The following is a 22763-nucleotide window of genomic DNA, read 5'->3' as shown; positions in this document are numbered from 1 at the left end:
TATTGTTCACGACTGGCACACAATAATCACCTTCGTACTATTGACCTGCCGGTCACATTCAGTTTGCGTCAAGAATTAAGCGTCTATGTACACAGTAAAATTCTATATATAGCATGCTGCCAATTATTGTCTTTCACAACCGAAATTGTAGATAATCCCTAGACATCCACCGGGAGAATCCGCTGCAGCCATCTCATAACGCTCGCAACAGCATCACTTGTTTCTCCCAGTACGTGTCTTGTCAATTCCGCAAATTGCTCGGGCACTCCCTGCTCTGAGCGGATTCCTGCAGCTGCCGGCCCACCGAGCGTCTCCTTGCTTAGCATCTGCGTTAGATAGCCAGACCCACGTATGAGCAAGCGGCTGAGAATGTCACCGTCAATATGCATTTGAGATGGCTGAGGGTCCATCAGCCCGACTGGGTTGCGCTGTCTTCTCCTCTTGGGAATGAATGGGCAAATCATAGGATCGCGGATGCATAAATCCTGCAGCAAGCGTAGAAGGCGCCACTCCTTCTCACCAATAGTCAAGAAACGATAAATTGTGCCATTCATCGCAGTACCATAGAATACCTGAGAGGTAGTGGAGAGAGGTGACTTATCAGATCCAGAGCTGAGCCTCATCACCGACGAGGGGAGGTGTGCTTCGCACAGAGCTGTGGGTAGCATCTTGTTGGTCTCTGTCACACCATTCTCCGTCAAAAGGCTCACCCGCCCACCTCTGCTGGAGCATAGAATAAGGTTCAGCTTTCCACCAATATAAACATGAGCGAGACCATCATGCTTTTGACGATCATAAGCATGGAGCGTTAGTTTGTCTTCTGTGGCCTTGAGCACCATAAGTGACTCCCTCGACGTGGTCATGTAGAGGTACGGCTCCCTGGCGGTTATGAGGACCGCCGGAGACAGGACGGAGTATCTAGCCGCTCGGACCCATCGAGTCTGGGAGAATTTTGGCTCCAATGGCACGATTTCACGACCGGTCGATACCATTAAGGTGAACGCACCGTATGGTGCAATTGCGAAAACCGGACCCTCAAACTTGTGGATATATTTGACAGAGCATTCAATCCGCGACGGTTTCAATGGATCGCGGTATGCTTGTAAGAATATGACTCGGCCACGCTCTTGCTGATTTTTGCGAGAAGTGCCGATGACAATGAAGTGATATTCCTCGTCACCTTTCCTGGGCGTCCACTCCAGTATGCAGCTGATCTTCTCTCCTGCTGCGCCTTGAGGTCGCCACGGCCGGGGATCGTCATCCAAAGGATTTTCGAGGGAATCGATAAGCGAGTGTTGCATGTCAGGGTCGACAAACTCGATGAAGGGCCGCGTGTAGCGCTTGATGGGGTCTGCGTCTGTGTCGTATTCTGTCTGGGAATAAACCACTATCAAGCTTTTGAGGTATCGTGAATAAGCTAGTCTGCTAGCGCTACCGGGCAAGTCGATCCTCCTTGGAACAGTCTTCGTCCCTTGCTCCAAGGTACATATCATGAGCTGTCCGTCGGCGACGCAGAAAAGCGTGTTGGAAAGTTCATCCATGTCTTGACTCCCAGAACTCGAGATAGAAAAGCTATGTATGTTTTTTGGGTGGTATGCAGGCTAAAGGGTGTTAGTATTAATGTTTTGAATTGACGAGCTCATGATACTCACATTATTCTGGTCGGTGACCCATATTCTCTGAAGAGAGTAATCGGCTAGTCCGCTGTTGCAAGATGCTTGCCAGAACCCTTGTCCACAGGTCAATAATGCAAACTCGCCCTTTCCCTGCACTTTCACCGATGTATGGCCTAGCTGTTGCGGCGTTACCTGGGTTAATGCTGCATACCAAGCAGATTAGCATAGGGAACAGGAATGTGTGTGTCAGATCAATCCTCACCAATGGGGGCGTCAGGGTTCTCCCTGTCAAGCAATAGCCCGAATGGAACCAGGATACCGCTTCGCAAACCGCAAAGAATAGTGCACATTCTCGGTGGAACTTTATCGGCCTTTCTAATGACTGCAATACTATCAATGGCTCTCGATATGTCGTTCTCACTCCCGACGTTGACAGTGGCGTCCAGTAAGAAAGAGATGTTTTCAGAGATGCGATACACCAAGACCCTTCCGTTGCTCGTGCCTAGAAACAGAAATAGGGACGAGTCAATATTCTCCATGGTCATACAGACCGGCTCATGTTGAATTAACGAGGGTGGAGCTACATCAAGCAAATGATGCTGGCCATCTGACGTGAGTTTCTTCACGTGAAGGTGTACTTCATCTTGTGTCCTAACAACAGCAGCGATGAGTGAGGCCGGTCCATCAACCGCAGCCACCGCAATAGTCTGGCCAGGATCAACCTCAAAGCGATAGCCCGGCATCTCTGGGGTTGTGCCAACGCAAATTGTCTTGTCTGTCACTTGTATAATAGCTCCTAACACAGTGCATCCTGCTGCCAAGGTCTGTGTGCTAGAGTCAAGCCCGGACTCTGCCTCATCAATAGCACAAAGCTCTTCCCCAAAATCAGCAGGCAAGTACAATAAAAGTGAGGACATAGGGTCAGATGTTAGAACAAAAACACCCCCGGTTGTGCCGTCTGGCATGGCCCATATATCTCTGGTTCCAGACAACTCCTCCAGCGCAACAATGAGCCCGATTTGTGCTTCAACTCCGTGCCGCAGCTCAACTACTGCACCTCGTGAGAACGAAGAAGCAGAACAAACAAAAAGGCGATCGGTTGCAATATCCGAGGGCATTGTGTCCTCACTTTTCACAACAACGGAGTCGGTGACAGGGGTCCAGTTCATAAACTTCTGGACACACCGCGGATGGTCACGAGCTTTCTGGACAAATAGCCCGCCATCACCTGTGGTGCCCGCTGCAAGGAGTAGGTCACCACCTTCGTAGCCAATATCCAGAATGTCAAATGCTGCATCAACATCACAGCACAGCTGGCCTAGATGTGCCTGATTCTCGAGCTCGCCATCAGTGCCAATTCCCAAGTACGTTATTTCACCGTCTTCGCGACAGAGGTAAATGTCATCATGTTTCTGATTGTATAGCCAATTGCGCAACGGCCTTGCCCATCTGGTCCAGAGAGGTGACTTCTGAGATTCTTTCTCATAGACAGGGAGCGGGTATCTGCTGGGGAGTCTCTGAGGGTCAAGCTTATTTTGGTATACCGTTATCGACGTCGTCGTGACGAGCATGAATGAAGAAGTCTTAGTCAAGGGAATCAACATAGTGGGAAGCCTATCCTCCAGCGGCAATACTTTTTTGGTCACCCGTGGGGTAGCCTGGCGTAAAGACTCGTTCGCGTCCCATTCGTAACAAACAGCTTGTGTCAACTGATCTTGAGCAATCAATAGTAGTAAAGTGATCTTGTCCCCGTCTTCAGATTTGGGATACAAAAATTCCATGGCAATAATATCGCCTTCAACACGGAAAAAGCGCTCCTGAGTGAGTGATCGCACAGGTTAGTCTCATTTAAGTATCCAGGAGTAAAAGAACCATACCTCTGCTATAGGGTCAAGTCTGTTTTGGGTCATCTGTGCTTGAATGACCGGCGGCCTCTTCAAGACGAAGATCCCAAAATAGTCACTTGAAGCACTAACTGCTACCGCACGAGACCTGCAGCAACTCTCAGCATATGATCATCATGGAAAGGTTCCTCAAGAGGCATACCTTGGTTCCACAGCAATATTCCGGCCGAATCGTTCAAAAGCACTGACATCGTTCGGCAGCGGCCGACGATGGTAGACAAAATGGCCACTCGCGTTTGAAAAGTACAAAAATACTAGCTCTTTCGAAGCAAGGCTAAGAACCAATATTTGTGGAGGAAGATCCTGGCGCAGGTCCGAGCTCGCGCGCAGTGTCGAGTTGCTCGCCGCGAGCTTCATCTCCTCTTCCCAAGGCAATTCGGTGCTGACATTAATGACTTTTGCTGCCATAATACACGAGTCAAAGTCATTTTTGGTAGTGACCTCCTCCAGATGAACTCCAGATACTGCTTCTTTGATTTGCAAATGGCGCTCACCCACGAAGACGACATCGTTTTGGTCTTTGCTTCTGAGATGCGCAGGGAGAATCCATTGAATGATAGGACTTGATACTAGAGTATGCGACAATAGTCCGATTTTTGCCTGGGATGCAGAATATATGCTTTCTGTCTCGAATTCCATCGAATCCCCACCTTCACCTGCGACGGCCGCTGAATTATTTGCGGCTAATCCTGCACCGCTTCCTGATGTAGCCATGATAGCTTCTCTGATTGACTGTGGAGAAAGAGGTCCCGTAAAATCAGAGAGTGTGGTCCCTTGCCAAACGAAAGGATGACCAGAGGACACAAAATGAGTAGAAAGAGAGACGCGGAAAGAGAAAAGGAAAACGAATCGAAAGAGTAGAATAGCTGACCAACGGTGTCCACAGCTGCTTCTCGACGGATACCGAGTCCTACTTCCGTGGAGCTGAAAACTTAGAGAAGAATGGGAGGGAAGGACTCTCAAGAATATGGCTCATGAATTTTCATGCTTGGAGTAATACGAGAAAGCAATCTCATGTCAGTCAAGTGCTGAGACACAAGAGGCGAAGTGAACACAGAGCGCAGTGCTACCATGCGAGTACAGATCAAAGAGGAATACCCTCTGTAGATTCAGACACCGCTATGCAAAACAGAAACCTAGTTGGAGCGTTAGCAAAATATAATTTGTGGAAGACTTGTCACAGGACAACGGATTTGGGACTTACACTCCAGTGATATCTTATGAAAACGCTTGCGGTGGTGCTAGCGATAAGTACTGAGATGGCTTCTCAAATCACACAAACACCATTTGGTTGTCCAGAAGCTCGTGTTTGACAATGAAACGCGTTCATGGGACATAGACAGCGGGGAAGTAGTATGTCGAATTAAACACGATGGCCAGCAGTGGAACCCAAGCGGTTCGCGGGAAGGTTCAATTGAATATGTTTGGTTTTAGTATGATGCCATCGGCCCACTATGAGTTTGCAGCATTGTCTGCAGCTATCTTTGTGAACCAGCAGAATTAGTTTCGAATGAAACAGTTTTAAGTTTCCTGCGAATTAATCGACAGTGACTCCGGGACTCGTGAAGACCTCAGCCAGCCATGTAGGAAGTCTGGAGGGGCAGTGGATCGATCATCAAAGCCTCGCCTGCTCGTTCGGGCGGTCGGCGATACAGATCAAACCAAGCAAATCACAGATCACGGGACACAGACCTGATGTGTGGCCTGAGGCGGCCACGCGTCCGTTTTGGGTTTGGCCATGGCCGCAATCACCTCCGGCTTTGCATATCGCCTATGCTATCCCATAGATATTTTGTTGCCTGGATTGCGGTCCTGTCGGTGAATCTGGAGAAGCCATAGCTGGACTGGATTCCATAACCGGATTTTGAGATCCCCAAACGCAAGCTCTGATCTGGCGAGTGGCCCGTTCATCCGTTGCATCCAAGTATAGACCACTCATTGTTAACGCTATACATCGGGATACAAATAAAAATCATATCGTCGAGTTGTTTCATTTGACCATAATTGGGAATACGCAGGTTTTTACAGACAATTTCTTTGGAGTATACTGCCCGCCGCAACGATGGATCAGCCATCTGAGAATAACGAACCAGAGCACATCACGGAGACAAATCTGGAAACAGAGCAGAAGACCGCCGCCGAGGCCGAGGCCCTAGAGTCAGAGAAACTCAAGAATGCGGAGCTCGAAAATCTCAGAGCCGAAAAAGAAACGGCCATTCGCCAAGCATGCGACTTGCGGGATATTGATGCATTAGTCTCATACGCTACCTCAGAAGGTGGCTTCCTCAATGATGATGTCCGGCGAACAGCCTGTGAGCGCTACCTTATACCAAATATATACATTATCTGACGTCCGACAAGGGCCTATTCTTCTACAGTGTGATCGACGAGGACCCAATTTCGATTTCACGGGATGGGAACATCGACCTGCACATATCGACGAAGAACAAGTTCAGCTTGATGTGAACAGGTCATTCGTCTACTACCCTGATTGTAAGTCATCCATTCAGTTATTATGGCGATTGGTGGTGTCTAACTTGACCAGGCTCTGACCAGGAGCTCTCTATCAAAAAGGATGAGCTCTCCAGGCTGATCAAACAAGTCCTGCGGTGCTTTCCCATGCTCTGCTACTTCCAGGGCTACCATGATATCGTTCAAGTCCTACTACTAGTGCTCGGTGGACAAAATAGCGCTGCTGCTGTTGCACAAATATCTCTTCTTCGGATAAGAGATTACATGTTGCCGTCCCTTTCGCCAGCGCTGAAACATCTAGAGCTGATCCCTGCGATCATTGAGAAGGCAGACCCTGCATTACGATGTCACCTCGCCGAAATCAAACCATTCTTTGCACTCGCCGCAACTTTGACGATGTACTCTCACGACATCCAAGAATATAGCGACATTGCACGCCTTTTCGATTTCCTGCTGGCCCAGGAACCAGTAGTCTCCATATACCTCTTTGCGGCAATCATCCTCTCCCGCAAGAAAGAATTGCTTGAATTCTCAGTCGATGAAACCGATATGCTGCATTTTACCCTATCCAAGCTTCCAAATCCCTTGGATCTTGAGGGTTTGATATCCCGCGCGATGCAGCTTTTCGAAGCTCACCCGCCGGAAAGCCTACCATTCGGAGCCTGGAAGCGCATTCCAGAGTGCAGTGTGCTGAAATCTTCAAGGGATCTCGTTAGGATCCAAGGACCCGATGAAACAGTCGACCTCTTCGCGAAGCAAGTACGGCATCTACGTTGGGAGGAGCGGAAGGAGAAGACCGTTACTTTCTTGTGGAATCACAGACGAACAATCGGCTCTGTGGCTGTGACGATGTTCATTGGTGCTATGTCATTCTGGATCAAGAAGAGGGGATTTGACAATACGATATGGGCGTATGTCAGTAGGTTCCATGGGGCTTTGCAGGCCCGAGGCTATCTTTAATCTTATGTGACCATTGGGAAAAACAAAAAGGGACCGGTTCAATAATAAGGCTTGGGCTTTTATGTACAAATATTAAAGACAAAGCAAAAAACATACTAATAAGGAGAAAATTAGTTTTACGAGACAGAGAACAGCCTTAGCACACAGAATAGACAGTAGAGGCGGACGCACAAAATGCGAAACACAGCCCGCGTCAGCCCGTGTTGAATAGATGGAAAGTCTCCACATGGTGGCTAGTGCGTGGCTTTCCCGGCAGCCGCTGAGGTGTACTCTTGCATTCCCGCATCTCCCAGGAACCGAGAGCTTAACAACTACGCTTGAAAACGAACGTGAGCTGCCCAAGATGGCGAACCAGGGCTATGATGTGGTAGTGGACGTTGACGCCGAGGTAAGTCTCCAACAATAGTTCCCATCTCCGATCGCAGTATACTAACATCAATTTCTAGGGCGATCTCGGCCATACCGACCTCCAAGAAGACCTCGAATTCCACCGTTCCAGTAAGCTAGCTGGCCTTGAGCACAACCACCACCTCATCCCAATGCACACATACTCACACCGTTCTTTTCAGACTTTGAAAACGACCAACGCAACGCCAAAGCCCAACAAGACTCTGCCCCCTTCCTCGGCGGCGGTTCATCGCGCGGCCGTGACCGATCCCCCGGCGGCACCCCCTCCAAGCTCAACTGGTGGTCAATCCACTACTACTCGCAATTCTTCGACGTAGACACGAACGAAGTCCTCCGTCGCTGTGTCGCAGCCCTCTATCCGCGCAGCAACTTCCTCGACGTCCTAGAAGGAAACCCGGACCTCTACGGCCCCTTCTGGATCGCAACCACCGTCGTCGTCATCCTTTTCTTAACCGGTACCATCTCGCAATGGCTCTCCAACAATGACGACGAGCACTTCGAATACGATTTCACCTTGCTATCCGGCGCCGCAGGCTTGGTTTACGGATACACGGGCATCATCCCCATTGCGCTGTGGGGTGCGCTGAAGTGGTTCGGCAGCTCCAGCGCTGACTTGGTTGAGTCGTGGGCGCTCTATGGATACTCGAACCTGGTTTGGATTGCCGTCGCACTGGTTAGCTGGAGTCCTTTGACGGCGTTGAATTGGGCTCTGGTGGGTGTTGGCTTCGGGTGGACGGTCTTCTTCCTCCTGCGCAATCTGTACCCGGTCCTTAGTGCTACGGATGCGAAGGCTAGTAAGATCTTGCTGATTTTGGTCATTGTCCTGCACGCTGGGTTTGCGTTGGCGATTAAGATCTTGTTCTTTGCGTAAGTGGTTTTCTGGCCCCTACTCTGGTGTGTTATTCTACTGTGAGGAATTGTGACTAATATGGTCTTATGTGCAGACATGGAAGCCCCGTTTCGAAGAAGAACAAGGACCACGATGACGATGATGACCACGACGACGACAAGCGACGGATGTTTGGTGGTTGGTAGAAAAAGGTGCTAGATGTCGGTGTTGGTATCGGTGTGGTTTCCTCCGGATGTTATATTGATCAGTTGCTGTCTTTCCCCTGGGGGACCATGACATTTGCTCCGGCAGCATTATGTCATGTCATATCATGTGTCGACTTGCTGGTTTATGTTCTCAAGTGTTATTTCTGATATCGTTCCCGCCGTTTTGTCTGTTGAACGTTTTCCTTCCCGCCAAGCCGTGCTGCATGTGTGCATGTGTATCTACTAAGAATGCGACGAGAGGTTTTTTGAATTTTACAGGTTGTGCTTTGATTGCAACTTCTTCCCGAGGAGTCAACTATAGACATTTGACTTCGGCTATAAGTAATGATTCATCATTCCAACGCCATGTAGAAAATCTCCCACGTTGCAATCGTATCGTAACCCCAGCAGCACTTTTCCCCAGCAACGCAGAAAAACCGTAATAAGATAATCGTCTATTTGAGCTTCTTCTTGGGGCGGAGCTGGTTGGTGTGACCACACTTCTTCTTGCGGCAGTTGGTGGCACGGGGGGGAAGGCGGGCCTAATCGGGTTATCAATGTCAGTGGGGGGATTTTCCGCTAGCCGGGACTCAAAAGAGGGGCGGGATCGAGTCGAGGGGTAAGAAGTAATATGGATGGATGGATGGACGTACGTAGCACTTGCGGCAGATGGACTTCTCGCAGTTGTACTTGGAGGCAAGAGCCTTAAGGGAGGGCTCGATGATACCACCACGCAGACGGAGGACCAGGTGAAGGGTGGACTCCTATAGTCGAGAAGATAACCCGTCAGTCAAACTATATTCCGAATGATTGGTGTCGCGTCGAATGCCGATAGTCGTGGAACGTCCATGAATGCGACCGTGTCGATGAAACTATTCCCCCTCCTCAAAACCTAGTTGCGTGTTGTGTCGCCCCCACCGACCCGAATCGCATCATGTTCGTAACCGACTATCCGAGCAGACGAAACCGACGTATAAGATATTTCGCGGAACCGATTCATTTCATACCTTCTGGATGTTGTAGTCGCTCAGGGTGCGGCCATCCTCAAGCTGCTTACCAGCGAAGATAAGACGCTGCTGATCCGGGGGGATACCCTCCTTGTCCTGGATCTTGGTCTTGACGTTGTCGATGGTGTCGCTCGACTCGACGTCGAGGGTAATGGTCTTACCCGTGAGGGTCTTGACGAAACTATTGATCGGAAAGAAGCCTGGGTCAGTTTCCTTGTTTCATTTCTCGATGATATATTCGTGCCATCTTTCGGATTTCGGGCTGGGATTCGACGGGTGGTTGCCAGGGAATCTTGGAATGACCTACATCTGCACTGCAGAGACGCGGAAAAAACGACATGTTAGCTTGCGACTTCCAGAGAACACGCATTTCGCATTCACGAACGAAAAGGGTATACGTACTGGCTGCGGTTTTCGTTGTTGCTGGCTGACGATCGGCTGACAAGGTCGGTCGGATGAGGCGATGTCAATTTCACGATTTCTCGCTTAGCAAAGGTGGAACGGACCGCACGTGATCAGGGTTTAGGGCAGTCCGGCCGCGTTCGGGGCCTCTCCGCAGTCTCCATAATTAGTCCGTAGACTACTTACTACTTTTACATCATCCATTTAGCATCATCCATACGTTGGAGGCTGTCCGTGGCCCGTGGTCCGCGGTCCGCGTTATGGTTATGCTTTTATGATGCTCGACCCGACATCAGTGTTCAATGATGCAAATCAGCCTTCCCTCAAGTAATTTTGATTTGCAGGGAAATTATAACCTTGAGGACTAACAGTATAGGATGTTTCTATTTTTGATACTTTTATACTACTTCAAAGACGGGACCCAATTGGCTCATGTCCCTAGTATATATGATCGCCAAGCTCAACTTAGATCACCATCCTCCAGCTCAGACATGCCCTCTTCGTCATTGTCTGGATCCGCACTAGAGTCCCGAGTGAATTCCATGCCCATCGATCCAAAGTACTCAACCCGCCGCTTTTCTTCAAGCCACCGGTTGATTTTATTTTCTGCCTGTGATACAGCCCTAATCAATGTAGATAGGGAAACACCGGCTACCTTGGCAGCTGTCTCGTAGAAGGACCTCGCAGTATCCGGAAGGTCAGATTCGGTTCGATACCGCGTGTAGGAGCATCCCGGCCGTGGAGTTTCCAGGTCATTATCTGCAATGACCTGTCTTGATCTCAATTGGCTGGTGGACGCCTTGATCAATTCATCAAGAGCTTCCTCATCTGTTACGTCTGGAGTAAGAGCTGTGGTCTGGCTTTCTCCAGCACTTGGACCTGTCGGAAAGAGATCTGCGAGGGGATTTGATACTGGAACATTGATTAGCACTGAGGAGGGGAAAATGTGGCATAACTCATACCTTTACTTGGATCAAGCCAGCTATTCTCGTACCAATTCATATAGTCGTCGAGCTCGGATGGCGTCATGCTGAAGACGTCTCTCTCAGTCACCAATATCTCCTTTCCCTTGCCAAGCTGACCCGCAGGCGTCTCTCGATTGTCATAATGCCTCTGTATCTGAGACCAAAGATTCCAGTCGATTACTTGCACTGTGGGCTCTTCAACCGTCGCGGGATATCTTTCAACATCGTCAAACGGGAACAGAAGCTTGGTGGTGATGACAACCAGAGCGACTAGTTGCAGCTCGGGCAGTTGGAGTGGCCTTCTCCTTCCAGATATGCTTGTAGGGTATTCAAAGTCGAACCCTAGAAGATGCTGCAACTTCTTTGCAGCCGGGTGAATATCCACTGCAAGTAGGTTAACGAATAGGAATGATTGAAGAAGGGGGCGTCGCATACGAGGAAGCGCAAGTCTCTTGACATATTTATATAACAAGACTGGCCAGTTCAAAGATGGAAATTGCATGTTGAATTTGTTATGATAAAGCAGCAGAAGGTCTGAGACAGCGCCATGAAGGTGCTCGGCTTGGAGTAGCCTCTATCATGTTGTCAGACACGACCATTTCTTCCTGACTCATCATAGGCACTCACCGTGGTCTCAAGTATCGAAATGAACTCTTGTGGCAGTTTATCCCTCATATCTCGAGGGATAATCTTAACAATCCTGATGAAAGGAACATCACCACGCATTACCATTCTAAACATTCACTTAGCCCTTGCAAGATCCAAAGTGGTTTATACTTGACTACTCACCCATAGAAATCCCCAACACCCACTGGAAGCCTCATTAAAAGGGCGCCTAGATAGCACAAAGCAATGCTGTCAATAAGGCGAGGCCATGTAGCCTGCCTTCCTCTGAACCTGGTGTCGTCGGATCCATCCAGCCCTGAGGTTACCTGCGAGCTGAAGAACTCAGGCTCCTCATCCTGCTCTGAAGGATCATTAATCTTTTCGGCGTACGTCTCCAATCGGAGCGCCCAAAGATCGCGAACAACAGACTATGCGTGCATCAGTGAGCCGTTCATTAGTGGTTTCCCCAAGGGGGCTATGTCATGCATACCTCCAACTCGGACGGAAAGCCGCGGTGATGGACCAGCGCGTGACATTGCTTCCACAGGATCAATTGGTAGACTTGCAGAAATAGACTATAGGCCTGGCGTCCCCGGTATGCTGCCTGATATTAGCCGATGTGGAGAGCGCGTCACCTCCAAACCATGATGGTAGTATGATGGTGGTGGTTGTAGTTACGGTAGGTTGGAGGCTCTCTTACTCTTTTGAGACTTCTCCGCTGCAGCCTTCTTTACGCGACTTGTCCGGCCTTGCGTGTTAAAGTCTTCGGGATCCTCTTCGACTTGACGTCCCTACGCGACAAATGGTAAATGAGTGGGCTGATCGGTCGCGTGCGTAGAATGAGTGAGGGGCGGGAGAGAGGGGGGGAAGATCAGACCTCTTGTTGATGACCCCGCCTGCAGAACCAGAGGCCATTATCCAGATAATACCGTCGTTCACGGCACCCTTCCTGCCCGCAAACCCCTCGGGTGATGTACTCCATCCAGGGCAGCGCTCTTCATTCTTCCTTGTCCGAAGGTTGTGGAGGAACAGAAGGCCTGGGTCTTCCGGAGCGGGTCAGCGCAGCTACCAGAGATTGTTACCAGTCAGATTTTTCTACCGTTGATGCAGGACCCCGAAAAAGTAATATCCGCATGCGCCTTATCGCCCACTGCGTAGCCTTTAATCCTTGCGATAAGGTTGCTTCTTCATTGTTTCCGTAGGTTTCATGCACGCGTGTCTCAGAATATCGGATCTACACTGGTACGCTGCTTTTTTCTCTACGAATGACATTTGGACATGATAGGTTGGGAGAAAGGTAGTTAATTTTTTATTCGTCAAACTATCGTGAAAGTGCTGAACTCAAGAACTGTTTCTCTGACAAGGCAGGATTTATGCTGCCAAATTAACGTGACCATCATGGCCAGCTCAGCGTATACCCAAGGCTAAACAGACGGATATAAGAGTACGTGGCGCCGCAGCTGCCCAAAAGGCCGTATCATCCACCTGACCAAGGGCAAAGCCGAGCGAGGCTCTTCAAATACACCATGGATGACAGAGCAGTTAACGGTCCATAGACACAATAATTTAGTTGCCCTTGGGAGCCTCCTTGACATCCATGCAGACCTGCTCGCCCATGGAGGACAGGATGGTGACGTCTGGAAAGGAAATTCGTCAGTAATCATGCCAACAGCCACTAATTCAGAATGAACGGGTGTTACTCACTGCAGTCCTTCTCCTCGTCGTGGAACATGCGGCGGATACGGTCGCCAACCTCACCCTCGGGAACCTTGACGTCGTCCTTGGTGTTACCGGCCTCGTCCATCAGGGAAAGGAAGTCGTCGTCAGTAACGTCAAGCTATAGCCGTGTTAGCGTGTCAAGTTCATCAAGACCGTACATGTTCCAAACTACTCACGAGCTGGTATTCCTTGCGGTAGACGTTGGGGACATCCATGTTGTGGGTGGAGGGGGACAGATCCTCGAGCTTCTTCTGGGTGAAGATATCGATGGCAACGATGTGGACCTTGGCGTGACCGTGCTTGCCAGTCTTGGAGGTGGACATCTCAACGATCTTGCAGGGGCGGCCCTTGATGACAACGTGACCGTTCTTGCGCAGGGCAGAGCACTGCATGGGGTAGGTGGCCGAGGCGCCGGCATCGGCGGACTCGAAGGTCTCGTGCTATTGAGTGTGAAGATTAGCGAACTAGCCCATGATCAAGACGATAGAGGATGGTCCAAGAGTGTAGCGAAATATGCAATGTCTGCAGGAACGAGGGGGGTTGGGTGGGGGGCAGCGATCGAGATGCGAGGCCCCGAAGACACCCAACCCAACCGAGCAAGCAGGACGAAGATAGGCCGCAACTGAGTAGACCGGGAAGTTCGCAGAAGGAGAGTTAGCACCTACCTCGTCAGCCATGGTGATGGATTTTAGGGGGTATGAGGTAAAAAGTGAAAGGGAGAGGTGAGGAGGATGTTGGAATTGAGGAGGGATTAGAGGAAAAGGAAGAGAAAAAAGCGAAGGAAGGACGCAGAGGGGGACACAGGCGAAAAGAAATCGACAAATGGACTGCGAAAAAAAGGCACTGGTTGTGGCGGGGTTTTGTGGTCGCTAGTCCCAGTCCGGTCTAGTCTCGGACAAACCACGTCCGCGGTTGCTGCAGTTTACCGTAGCATCTCGGCCTGCTATTCCACGTATACTCCTAACCACTATGGTAATACTTAGTAGCTATCTACTCTTTATATTCCCGTCGATAAGTATCAGCCTGGTCTCGGTCTTTGCCTCCGTCTCACCGAATGTACGCTGCCGTATAATATCTCCCAGTACCCACCTGTGTTCTGGGAGAACTTCCCTCACCTCTCCACCTCACCCCTGATGAACTCGGGGAGCTCTCCGCTATCCGCACGCTTCTCCGTGTCGGCCTCCCAAGATGTGGCTAGACCGCATTTCGGGTCATGCGACGCCTTCCGGTCCCCAACTCGATAGTCGCAGCAGCTCTCCCTTGCCTCGAAGGACCTCATCTCGCTTGGCTCCGACTCAGAACAATCGCCCCGCTTCCAGTCGCCAAGGTTCGGCGTTGTCTCTCCTGTCGACTCCGAACGACTCGTCTACATCCCTCTCCGCGACTGCGCGTGAAGGTTCCTCGCCAAAGCCAAGTGCTACAAGATCACGCCCATCCGAAGTTGCTGATCCGCTCGAGGTTTTGAATGGGATCATTGGAAAACAAGGCAAAACAAGAGACAGCTCTCCAGCGTCCGTCGCGGAAGTGAAACCCTCGGAGCTTGTGGAGGACATTGATTTCCATGGACTCAGCCTGGAAGACTTTATCGCGGAAGAAGAACAACCTAGAAGAGCATGGCAAAGTGATGTCGGCGCCCAGACCATCCAGCAGTTCGAGAAGGAAAGGGACAAATTCCAGGACCTGCACTCGGCAATCACTGGCTGCGATGATGTCTCCAAGTCAGTTGAAATGTACTTGAATGACTTTCAGAATGAATTGGGAGCTGTATCAGCAGAAATAGAGAGTTTGCAATCTCGTTCAATACAGCTGAATGCGATGCTAGAGAATCGACGGAATGTTGAACAGCTGCTTGGACCTGCTGTGGAGGAAATCAGCTTGTCTCCGAAGACCGTCCGATTAGTGGCGGAGGGACCTATTGATGAGAACTGGGTCAAGGCCCTGAACGAGATCGAGACCCGGACGGCTAGCATCGAAGCCAAGGCCTCAGGCACCAATAGTAGCAAATCTATCGAAGATGTGCGGCCTCTGCTGGGTGATATCAAGAAGAAGGTACTGCTTCCGATATAAATTTACTTTACAGATTGACTGACAGATATGCAGGCAGTGGAGCGGATCCGGGACTACCTGGTATCTCAAATTCGAGCCCTGCGATCTCCGAACATCAATGCACAGATCATCCAGCAGCAGCGACTGGTCAAGTTTAAGGACTTATACGGCTACATATCACGAGCCCACCCGACCCTCACGGGAGAAATCACCCAGGCCTACATCAATACGATGCGATGGTATTACCTGTCCCATTTCACAAGATATCACCAAGCACTCGAAAAGATCAAGGTCTATCTGAGCGATCGGAATGAGGTATTAGGAGGGGATCCATCCTCACATAAAACAGGTGTGTTTGGGCTTGCTGCTCAGTGCATGGTCTGACTGATACTGACTGGCACAGGTAATATTGTTCCCGGCGGCCGAGCTGGTTCTGCGGCGCACGACCCCTTCTCTCTCGGCAGGAGAGTCGACATACTTAGGGCAGGTAATCAAATGGCAATATCTTCCTACTTGGCAGAGGAGGACAATGCTTTCCACGGGCTTGAAGTCCCTTTCCGAAACTTCAACCTTGCTCTCCTAGATAATGTTTCCGCCGAATACTCGTTCATGACCGAGATGTTCTCCACATTGGGCTTCCAACAGATATCTCGCAAGGCCGTTGAGATCTTCGAACCAGTCTTCACCCTTGGGCAGGCCCTGACCAAGCACCTGATTGAGCAGACTACGGATGCGCTCGGAGTTCTGATCTGCGTGCGATTGAACCAGCAAGCCGCTTTCGAATTGCAGCGGCGCAAGGTACCGGTGGCCGACTCCTATGTCAACGGAACCAACATGCAATTGTGGCCTCGGTTCCAAGTCATTATGGACACGCAGTGCGAGTCCCTAAAACGGGTAGCAGCGAACACCGGCCGTAGTGCGGTCTCCGCATTGTCTCTTGCGGGAGGAGACGACCTCAACAAGTCATCCGCACCTCATTTTCTCACTCAGCGTTTTGGACAACTCCTGCACGGCATTTTGGTGCTGAGCAGTGAAGCCGGGGATGACGAGCCAGTGGCCAATAGTCTGGGCCGATTGACCACAGAGTTTGACAATCTACTAGCAAAGCTTAGCCGGATTGGCGGCGACGCCAAACGGAGGGAGAGGTTTCTTTACAATAATTACTCACTTGTTCTGGCTATTATTAGTGTAAGTCGATTATTCCGCTGCGAATGCTGGTGCTGACCGATGCAGGATACCCATGGCAAATTAGCCACCGAACAGAAACAGCACTTGGAAGATATGCTCAAGAACGTAGGCAAGCGTGGCTAATCGATAGATATTCCTCGGTAGACCCGCTGGGTTGGTCTGATGCTGCCACTGTATATATTATAGCCTTAGATGGCACGCCCAAATAGTCTACTGTACGATAATATGATCCATAGAAGCGACCGCCCCATATAATTAGAACATAAAGTATTTAAATCAGATACCCCTGATTCAGCATACGAAATCCATGTTCCAATCTTCACCAACCAAGTATCGGGCCAGGAACATCCCCGAAGATAACGATAATAACAGAGCTTATCGGCATCGGCACCGACGCCGACTCCGCCCGTCGTGGGGAACAACCACCACTCAAATGCTTCTCCTCACCCCGACAACCCACCCCCGTACAATGCAGGCATTGTCTAAATGATCCCACGGAGTCACACAACCCCAATGGCCACTCGTATTCTCCGTTCCATTCCCAACGGCCGCCTTCTATCGCGGTGTGCCTTCTCCAGCACCGCCGCCTCCAGGGCCGACGTCACACATGCGGTAACCAATCCCTACCAACACCATCTATCTACGTTCTTGCAACAAACACAAACAGCAATCTAACACATCACTGTCAAGGTTATAGGCGCAGGCGTCGTCGGACTGGCAGTTGCGCGCCAACTAGCCATGAAAGAGGGCACATCGACGATTCTACTCGAGAGACATGACGCTCCGGGTACGGAGACGAGTAGTCGCAATTCAGAGGTAGCATTCCAGATCCCAATTACGCCTATACAATTCTTTTCTCAAAAGACATTATAATGCTAAGCAATTCCTTCGGAAATAGGTCATCCACGCAGGCCTCTACTACGGCGCCGACACCCTCAAAACCTCCCTCTGCATCAAGGGCAAAGAGCTCCTGTACGCACTCTGCGCCCAACACAACATCCCGCACCGCAACACCAAGAAATGGATTGTCGCCCAAACCCCAGAACAATGGGAAGCATGTCTGCGCGTGCACGAGCACGCCAAACGCATCGGCGTCCCCACGCGCATCCTCGGCCAGGAAGAAGCACAGCGGCGCGAACCGGAAGTGCGGGCCCTGGCTGGCATCGTGGAGAGCCCGACAACCGGCATCATCGACAGTCATTCCCTAATGACCTATCTACAAGGGGATTTCGAAGACCGCGGCGGAGACTGCGCGTTCATGACGCAAGTGACGGGCATTGAACCCCTCCCTGCTAGTGAGGGCGGCGGATACCGGATAAGCGCTGTGTCAGCGGACGGGAGCGAGACGACCATCACGGCGGAGACGGTGATTAACAGTGCAGGCAATGGGGCATGTGCGATCAATAACATGGTGATGCCGGCTGAGCGGCATCGAAAAGCTTATTTCGCCAAGGGGACGTATTTCTCTTACTCGGCTTCCACGCCGAAGACCTCGGTGCTGGTGTATCCGACTACGTTGCCGGGGACGGGCGGGCTGGGGACCCATTTGACCCTTGATATGGGCGGCAGGATCCGGTTTGGGCCGGATGTCGAGTGGGTGGAGGATCCGAGTGATTTGAGGCCGAGTCCGGCGAGGTTGCAGCAGGCGTTGCCGGAGATTAGGGCGTATTTGCCTAATGTGGATGTTGAGGCGATCGCTTTGGATTATTGTGGGATCCGGCCTAAGTTGGGGAAGGGAGGGGCGGTGAATACGGGGAAAGGGTTTCAGGACTTTGTGATTCAGGAGGAGGAAGGGTTTCCTGGATTTGTGAATTTGTTGGGCATTGAGAGTCCTGGGTTGACGAGTTCTTTGGCTATTGGAGAGAGGGTAAGGGATATTTTGTATGCTTAGACAGTTACTACTACTTTGATGTATATAGTAGAGGCAGACTTGGGTTGCGTACATACCACTACGGAGAATATACATAGTTTGTATATCGGAGTGGAGCATGGGTGAAACACGCAGACAAAGAATACCACACAACAGTCTAGACAAGCCTACAAGGCGAACTTGGCAGTCCATCATCGAACAAAAGACCTCACATAACCAAGGTCGATGAAAGTCTTGTTCCGCAGGCTTAGCATGGTTGGAACTCCATCAAGGGCAACGCGTAGGACTCCACATCTGATTAAGCTTCGCCATCGGCTACGTCAAGACTTGTGGCAGATAGATACATACCCTTCAGACATAGCATCTTTTCCACTGTTTTGTTAAGAAAGAAATATTTTTGTTTCCAGGGAGAAGAGTGTACCTGGACTGACGGATCACAATATGTTTCTAATTTAGTCAAATATAGTAGAATGATGGGCATATGAAGGAAATCTAGAAGGAACAATCAGCGAGGAATTACCCGATACGGAAGGGCGGGTTGGGTTCCAGTTTGCCACGCCTTTTGCCAGCAGATCCCCCATCCAACTCAAGGTCAAAAGTCCAGACCCGGACTTGGATCGACGGTTACGCGTGTTCGATACTCTGAGTACAGTACTTATATGATATGATATTCTTCCTTGGGTTATTTTGTAGTTCGATCTATATTATCATGCTTTGCTTTACTACGTGAAATACTGGACTGACTACTTTCTTTGGTTTATATTTTATACTTCTCTCTTTACTTATACTTCATTTTCTATCAAGTACTACATCTACTGCTATCTACCTACTATATACTATCTACTCCATCCAAAATGACCACCCATCTACACCAACCACATCACCACCCACACACCTCCTACAACCCCTACCACCCCTACACCATCCCCAACCACGCCCAAACCAAGAAACAACGTTCACGTCCAAACCGACGCCGACGCCAACACCCCACCCCCGCCTCTTCATCCTCATCCAAAAGCAGTAACAGCAACCGCTGCTTCACCTGGCTCCTCCTCCCCCGACAAAGCAACACACACATCGCCAAGAACCGCTCTTCATTCAGCAGCTACCGACGAGCACCATGCAAGATCGCGAACCAGCGGGTACTAGGCGTAGGAACAGTGCAGCTCCGGGTGCAACGGGCACCGGACGACCCACGCACGAATACCCTTGTACTGCATGACGTGTTGCATATGCCGAATGCCAGGTGTAATGGGATCAGTGTGGCGAAGTATACGGGGGAGAGTGAGGAGGAGACGGCGTCTGAGGGGGGCAGTAGTGCTGGGGAGAGGGCAGTTGTGGAAGAGGTTGAGGATGGGGGTGTTGTGAAGGTGAAGAGTGAGAAGGAAGATGGGGAGGGGTTGTGGTTTGCGAGGGGGAGGAATTTGAATAATGAAGCTGGGGATGGGAATGGGGATGATGGGTTGAGGGTTGTGTTGGCGGGGGAGAGGAAGGATTATGGTGATGGTGGGCAGGGTGATGCCGGTGCTGGGAAAGGAATCATGGGGGTGGTTGCGTCGAAGGAGGAATTGGAGATGTTGAATGAGAGGGTCAGGAATCGGTCGTGGGTATAATTCAAAACCCCATTTATGGGTTATTATTTTGTACATAGATTGGTATACATGCTGTCGTATTCATAAATGAGATCGTAACGCAGTTGATGGCTTCAGTTCTGGTGTAGTGGTCATTCCACATCCATTAGCACATCGCTCATGATATGCAGCACATACGAAAACTTTCGTACGCTCCATTTCCCTGTATCCTTTAGCAGTCCTGCGTAGTCGAGTAGAATGCGGCGCGCTGCTTGATAGCCTCCCTGGATGGGAACACCGCGTAGGTATATCGTGCCGCCGTTTCGAACAAAATTCAACGCTGGTTCTTCAGACGGCGGAAAAGGATGGCCTTCTCGAGGCTCCATATAGCTGGTGAACCCCTCAGTGCCCACCTTCTGCCAATCAATATCATCAAAAAGCTCGATGGAATCTCCACCCTGCTGCATCTCAGAGGTATTTGGCACCATGAAGACGTAAAGACCCAGCACCAGCGCCGCGTAGAAGAGGGAGAATACAGAATGAAACATTGTATGGTCTGATGCCTTCCTATTCGTCATGGCTCGGTAGATGTGTGCTGCATGCAAGCAAGCTCGTCTGGCAGCCGGTGTTTGTGACCATGCCGCGATATCATCGAGCGCTTTTCGGGCAGGGCCCGGGCCTGAACGGCCAGCTGCCATGTCGAAGATTTGGGTGTCTGCTGTCAGCGTCATGCACATATTGTGCCACATGACGGCCGCGTTGGGGTTCAGCCGGTCTAGCAAGTCGCCATATTTGCTTGTCAGCTGGAGCTGAAGAGATGGCAGGCATCTTGCACGGCCGTCCATGGCATATGTGTTGCACGGGGCGAAGGGATAGCTGGCACGATTCGAAAGAAGTCGATAGTATGCTTCTGAAAGCCTCGACTGAACCATTGCTAGAACTGCATACATGCAGAAATCATCTATCGGGCTGCGAAGTGTGGGAATGTCGACATTCTCCGATGGCATTAGTATCGTAGGCATCAAGCTGACTTTGTCGCTACCGCTTAGCTGCATCCAGCGCGTGGAAGATGTAGCTCGAAAGAGCGCTTCATCACACGGCAGTATCAGCTGAACAGAGTCTGGCACGATAATCGGACTCGAAGACATGAACGATGAGTACCAAGAGTCGAGCAGCAGTAGTCCAGTTATAAGCCTGTGATGTCAGCAAATGCTTTTCTGAATGATTGTTCAACTCACCGTTTTACTGATTCTACCTTGCTCCAGGCTTTCCACCGAGTCTCAGTATTAGGGACGGCTTCGAACAGGTGCGTGTCAAGCACCTGCCCTTCCCTAGCTGCGAAGAGTCCGTGCCGCTGTGCGATCTATAAGTGTGTCAGCCGTATTCTATGGTTCTGATTGAATGGCATACCGATATGAGATTAACATAGAGCATTTGGCACTTTTCAAGATGTTCCTTTTCCTACAGAAATTAGCATAACTCAAGTTCTTTCTCAATTAAAACTTACTCCTGTCATGGCAGCCAAATTCAGAAACAGAAATGCAGCTGCAAAAGTGGACACGGTGGACAAAGAACCCTCGACTCCAACTGAACACTTGGCTAATTCTGCTGTAATACTTCCAAGCATGGACTAGAGCATATTAGCAACGCACACTGCGCATAAGACCTGATCATACCGAGAAGTTGTTGACAACGAAGCTTAACGTGCCTTTGGTTCCCAACAAGACCATGCCAATGAGACACATGGCATAGATCAAGGATGGACGGGCGTCTTTTGCAGAGAATGTTGGGATGTGGATAAACGGCACCAGTGGGTGAAAGTCGCGGAAGAACAGATCTAGTGCCATATCCAGAACTTCCGCAGGAGGAAAATTGGAATTGCGATGTGGTTGGGTAAAGGGCGAGACTGCAGTAACCTCAGAAGAACGCATCTGAGATTGACCTTGGCTCTGGTTGAACATTGTGTAAAGACGCTGCCTGCACTCTTCATCGACGCCGTACCTCGACCCCTGCAGGTAACCCGACGGGGCGCTGGAAGAGTGGGTTGGCCTGAAAGCGAACACATTGTCCTGTTCGCTGTAGGCTACATCATGCCATAAGCTGTTCATGAGCCGCCCAGTGTTGTTGGATGGAGCAAGCCAATAGCGCTGAACACGGGCAAACCGTTCAGTTGGAATACTACTTCCAGAGCTCAAGCTCATGCTATCAATAGATGGTCGTGGTTGCTCTGAAGAAGCAACGGTCTCCCCTAAAATGCCGAGATTAGAATTCCCCCTGAGGTCGATAGATCCTTGCTGTGAGATCGAGTCCCCTTGCGGCTCCAGCCAGAATTGCAGTATGTCGTTATGCAATGGATCAAGAACTGTCCCTCTGTAGCATTGCTGGTCCGGAACAGGCACGTCATTCCAGCCAAGGTAACCTTGATGCTCATTTGCCATGATCTGATTAGCTACTGGTTCAGTGCGAGGTTGATGAGCAGATACGTTGGCAAGAAAGTCCAAGGAAGTCGACTGCTGATCGAGAGCCGCGGACATTGTAAAATTGTGAGGTGCCGACGAACCATGCTGGAGCGGGCGAGCACTCTCCGCACCCATACCAAGGACGTAGTTCTGAATACCCGCTGTCATAGTTGATGGTAGATGAGCAGGAGCTTGATTGGTAGGTGCGGCAGGAATACCAGCACCTGGTCCAACCGCTGCATTGGCAGCTGGTTGATTATGACCCCTGGCATGGCGGCTTAGGACATCGCTGCGACAGTGTTAGCACGTGCAGGAGTGAAGATAGTCCACAGCTTCAATACCTTCTTGAAAACCGCTTATGACAGACACTACATTCATAGGGCTTCTCCTTGGTATCTACTAGTCGTCAGCAGGATGCAACCATATGCAGGTCGGTAAACTTACGTGAGCGTTCATGGCGCTTGAAATGTTCCGTTTTCTTGAACCGTCGATCGCATATGGTGCACTTTCGCAACACCATAATGGTATCCTTGAG

The 22763-nt window shown here is 50.4% G+C and overlaps 9 protein-coding genes across 9 annotated transcripts; 4 read left to right on the top strand and 5 right to left on the bottom strand.

The window, feature by feature from the left end:
• Positions 1-26: 26 nt before the first annotated feature.
• thtA lies at positions 27-4364 on the bottom strand. The gene is made up of 5 exons (XM_025701594.1): positions 3663-4364; positions 3494-3608; positions 1879-3433; positions 1653-1819; positions 27-1601 (listed from the first exon to the last, which is right to left on the bottom strand). Exons 1-5 carry the CDS (start codon positions 4232-4234, stop codon positions 159-161), a joined length of 3852 nt encoding a protein of 1283 aa, XP_025558498.1. The 5' UTR covers positions 4235-4364; the 3' UTR covers positions 27-158.
• A 907-nt stretch (positions 4365-5271) lies between these two features.
• Positions 5272-7075, top strand: BO88DRAFT_374214 (TBC domain-containing protein). The gene is made up of 3 exons (XM_025704296.1): positions 5272-5832; positions 5882-6013; positions 6066-7075. The coding sequence occupies exons 1-3, from the start codon at positions 5583-5585 to the stop codon at positions 6950-6952; spliced, it is 1269 nt and encodes a 422-aa protein (XP_025558497.1). The 5' UTR covers positions 5272-5582; the 3' UTR covers positions 6953-7075.
• Positions 7076-7178: 103 nt separating this feature from the next.
• On the top strand, positions 7179-8685 carry BO88DRAFT_446915 (Yip1 family protein; the record flags this gene model as incomplete). The annotated part of the gene is made up of 4 exons (XM_025710321.1): positions 7179-7340; positions 7399-7450; positions 7522-8227; positions 8305-8685. The coding sequence occupies 4 exons, from the start codon at positions 7179-7181 to the stop codon at positions 8393-8395; spliced, it is 1011 nt and encodes a 336-aa protein (XP_025558496.1). The 3' UTR covers positions 8396-8685.
• Positions 8686-8913: 228 nt separating this feature from the next.
• On the bottom strand, positions 8914-9855 carry BO88DRAFT_160607 (ubiquitin-domain-containing protein). Its single transcript, XM_025701593.1, has 5 exons — positions 9805-9855; positions 9710-9716; positions 9453-9583; positions 9049-9159; positions 8914-8937 (listed from the first exon to the last, which is right to left on the bottom strand). Coding segments are annotated over exons 1-4 (198 nt in total). The 5' UTR covers positions 9806-9855; the 3' UTR covers positions 8914-8937; positions 9049-9100.
• Positions 9856-10180: 325 nt separating this feature from the next.
• BO88DRAFT_397087 (TFIIB-type zinc finger domain-containing protein) lies at positions 10181-12451 on the bottom strand. Its single transcript, XM_025705265.1, has 8 exons — positions 12253-12451; positions 12076-12166; positions 11866-11975; positions 11559-11803; positions 11397-11502; positions 11205-11343; positions 10767-11153; positions 10181-10716 (listed from the first exon to the last, which is right to left on the bottom strand). The coding sequence occupies exons 1-8, from the start codon at positions 12355-12357 to the stop codon at positions 10265-10267; spliced, it is 1635 nt and encodes a 544-aa protein (XP_025558494.1). The 5' UTR covers positions 12358-12451; the 3' UTR covers positions 10181-10264.
• Positions 12452-12926: 475 nt separating this feature from the next.
• BO88DRAFT_408349 (Eukaryotic translation initiation factor eIF-5A) lies at positions 12927-13869 on the bottom strand. Its single transcript, XM_025707686.1, has 3 exons — positions 13271-13869; positions 13080-13212; positions 12927-13012 (listed from the first exon to the last, which is right to left on the bottom strand). The coding sequence occupies exons 1-3, from the start codon at positions 13484-13486 to the stop codon at positions 12942-12944; spliced, it is 420 nt and encodes a 139-aa protein (XP_025558493.1). The 5' UTR covers positions 13487-13869; the 3' UTR covers positions 12927-12941.
• A 182-nt stretch (positions 13870-14051) lies between these two features.
• BO88DRAFT_397080 (putative GARP complex subunit (Sac2)) lies at positions 14052-18403 on the top strand. Its single transcript, XM_025705264.1, has 7 exons — positions 14052-15143; positions 15195-15489; positions 15544-16328; positions 16703-16851; positions 16907-16940; positions 17019-17144; positions 17227-18403. The coding sequence occupies exons 1-7, from the start codon at positions 14283-14285 to the stop codon at positions 18217-18219; spliced, it is 3243 nt and encodes a 1080-aa protein (XP_025558492.1). The 5' UTR covers positions 14052-14282; the 3' UTR covers positions 18220-18403.
• Positions 18404-18605: 202 nt separating this feature from the next.
• Positions 18606-19903, top strand: BO88DRAFT_397078 (uncharacterized protein). Its single transcript, XM_025705263.1, has one exon. The coding sequence runs from the start codon at positions 19053-19055 to the stop codon at positions 19809-19811; it is 759 nt and encodes a 252-aa protein (XP_025558491.1). The 5' UTR covers positions 18606-19052; the 3' UTR covers positions 19812-19903.
• Positions 19904-19921: 18 nt separating this feature from the next.
• On the bottom strand, positions 19922-22748 carry BO88DRAFT_350629 (FTFMHR domain-containing protein; the record flags this gene model as incomplete). Its single annotated transcript, XM_025703508.1, has 7 exons — positions 19922-20963; positions 21008-21132; positions 21180-21230; positions 21277-21399; positions 21446-22517; positions 22570-22624; positions 22673-22748. 7 exons carry the CDS (start codon positions 22746-22748, stop codon positions 19922-19924), a joined length of 2544 nt encoding a protein of 847 aa, XP_025558490.1.
• Between the last annotated feature and the right edge of the window lie 15 nt (positions 22749-22763).

The sequence above is a fragment of the Aspergillus vadensis genome (genome assembly GCF_003184925.1).
Source record: "Aspergillus vadensis CBS 113365 unplaced genomic scaffold BO88scaffold_29, whole genome shotgun sequence".
Lineage (NCBI taxonomy): Eukaryota > Fungi > Ascomycota > Eurotiomycetes > Eurotiales > Aspergillaceae > Aspergillus > Aspergillus vadensis.
The sequence above is the reverse complement of the archived record's forward strand: the minus strand, read 5'-3'. Positions and strand labels throughout refer to the sequence as shown.

Coding starts and splice junctions, on each gene's coding strand:
- BO88DRAFT_408349 (XM_025707686.1), bottom strand. CDS start 13,486: ATGCAGTGCTCTGCCCTGCGCAAGAACGGTCACGTTGTCATCAAGGGC. Junction 13,213..13,270: donor ACCGCAAGGAATACCAGCTC/GTGAGTAGTTTG, acceptor ACACGGCTATAG/CTTGACGTTACTGACGACGA. Junction 13,013..13,079: donor CGACGAGGAGAAGGACTGCA/GTGAGTAACACC, acceptor TTTCCTTTCCAG/ACGTCACCATCCTGTCCTCC.
- BO88DRAFT_397080 (XM_025705264.1), top strand. CDS start 14,283: ATGTGGCTAGACCGCATTTCGGGTCATGCGACGCCTTCCGGTCCCCAA. Junction 16,329..16,702: donor TTGTTCTGGCTATTATTAGT/GTAAGTCGATTA, acceptor ATAATAACAGAG/CTTATCGGCATCGGCACCGA. Junction 17,145..17,226: donor CGAGTAGTCGCAATTCAGAG/GTAGCATTCCAG, acceptor CTTCGGAAATAG/GTCATCCACGCAGGCCTCTA.
- BO88DRAFT_397078 (XM_025705263.1), top strand. CDS start 19,053: ATGACCACCCATCTACACCAACCACATCACCACCCACACACCTCCTAC.
- BO88DRAFT_160607 (XM_025701593.1), bottom strand. Junction 9,160..9,452: donor GCAGCGTCTTATCTTCGCTG/GTAAGCAGCTTG, acceptor TCTCGACTATAG/GAGTCCACCCTTCACCTGGT.
- BO88DRAFT_397087 (XM_025705265.1), bottom strand. CDS start 12,357: ATGGAGTACATCACCCGAGGGGTTTGCGGGCAGGAAGGGTGCCGTGAA. Junction 11,344..11,396: donor TTTCGATACTTGAGACCACG/GTGAGTGCCTAT, acceptor ACAACATGATAG/AGGCTACTCCAAGCCGAGCA. Junction 11,154..11,204: donor CAAGAGACTTGCGCTTCCTC/GTATGCGACGCC, acceptor ACCTACTTGCAG/TGGATATTCACCCGGCTGCA.
- thtA (XM_025701594.1), bottom strand. CDS start 4,234: ATGGCTACATCAGGAAGCGGTGCAGGATTAGCCGCAAATAATTCAGCG. Junction 1,820..1,878: donor GAACCCTGACGCCCCCATTG/GTGAGGATTGAT, acceptor CTTGGTATGCAG/CATTAACCCAGGTAACGCCG. Junction 1,602..1,652: donor GGGTCACCGACCAGAATAAT/GTGAGTATCATG, acceptor AACACCCTTTAG/CCTGCATACCACCCAAAAAA.
- BO88DRAFT_374214 (XM_025704296.1), top strand. CDS start 5,583: ATGGATCAGCCATCTGAGAATAACGAACCAGAGCACATCACGGAGACA. Junction 5,833..5,881: donor TGATGTCCGGCGAACAGCCT/GTGAGCGCTACC, acceptor ACGTCCGACAAG/GGCCTATTCTTCTACAGTGT. Junction 6,014..6,065: donor ATTCGTCTACTACCCTGATT/GTAAGTCATCCA, acceptor TAACTTGACCAG/GCTCTGACCAGGAGCTCTCT.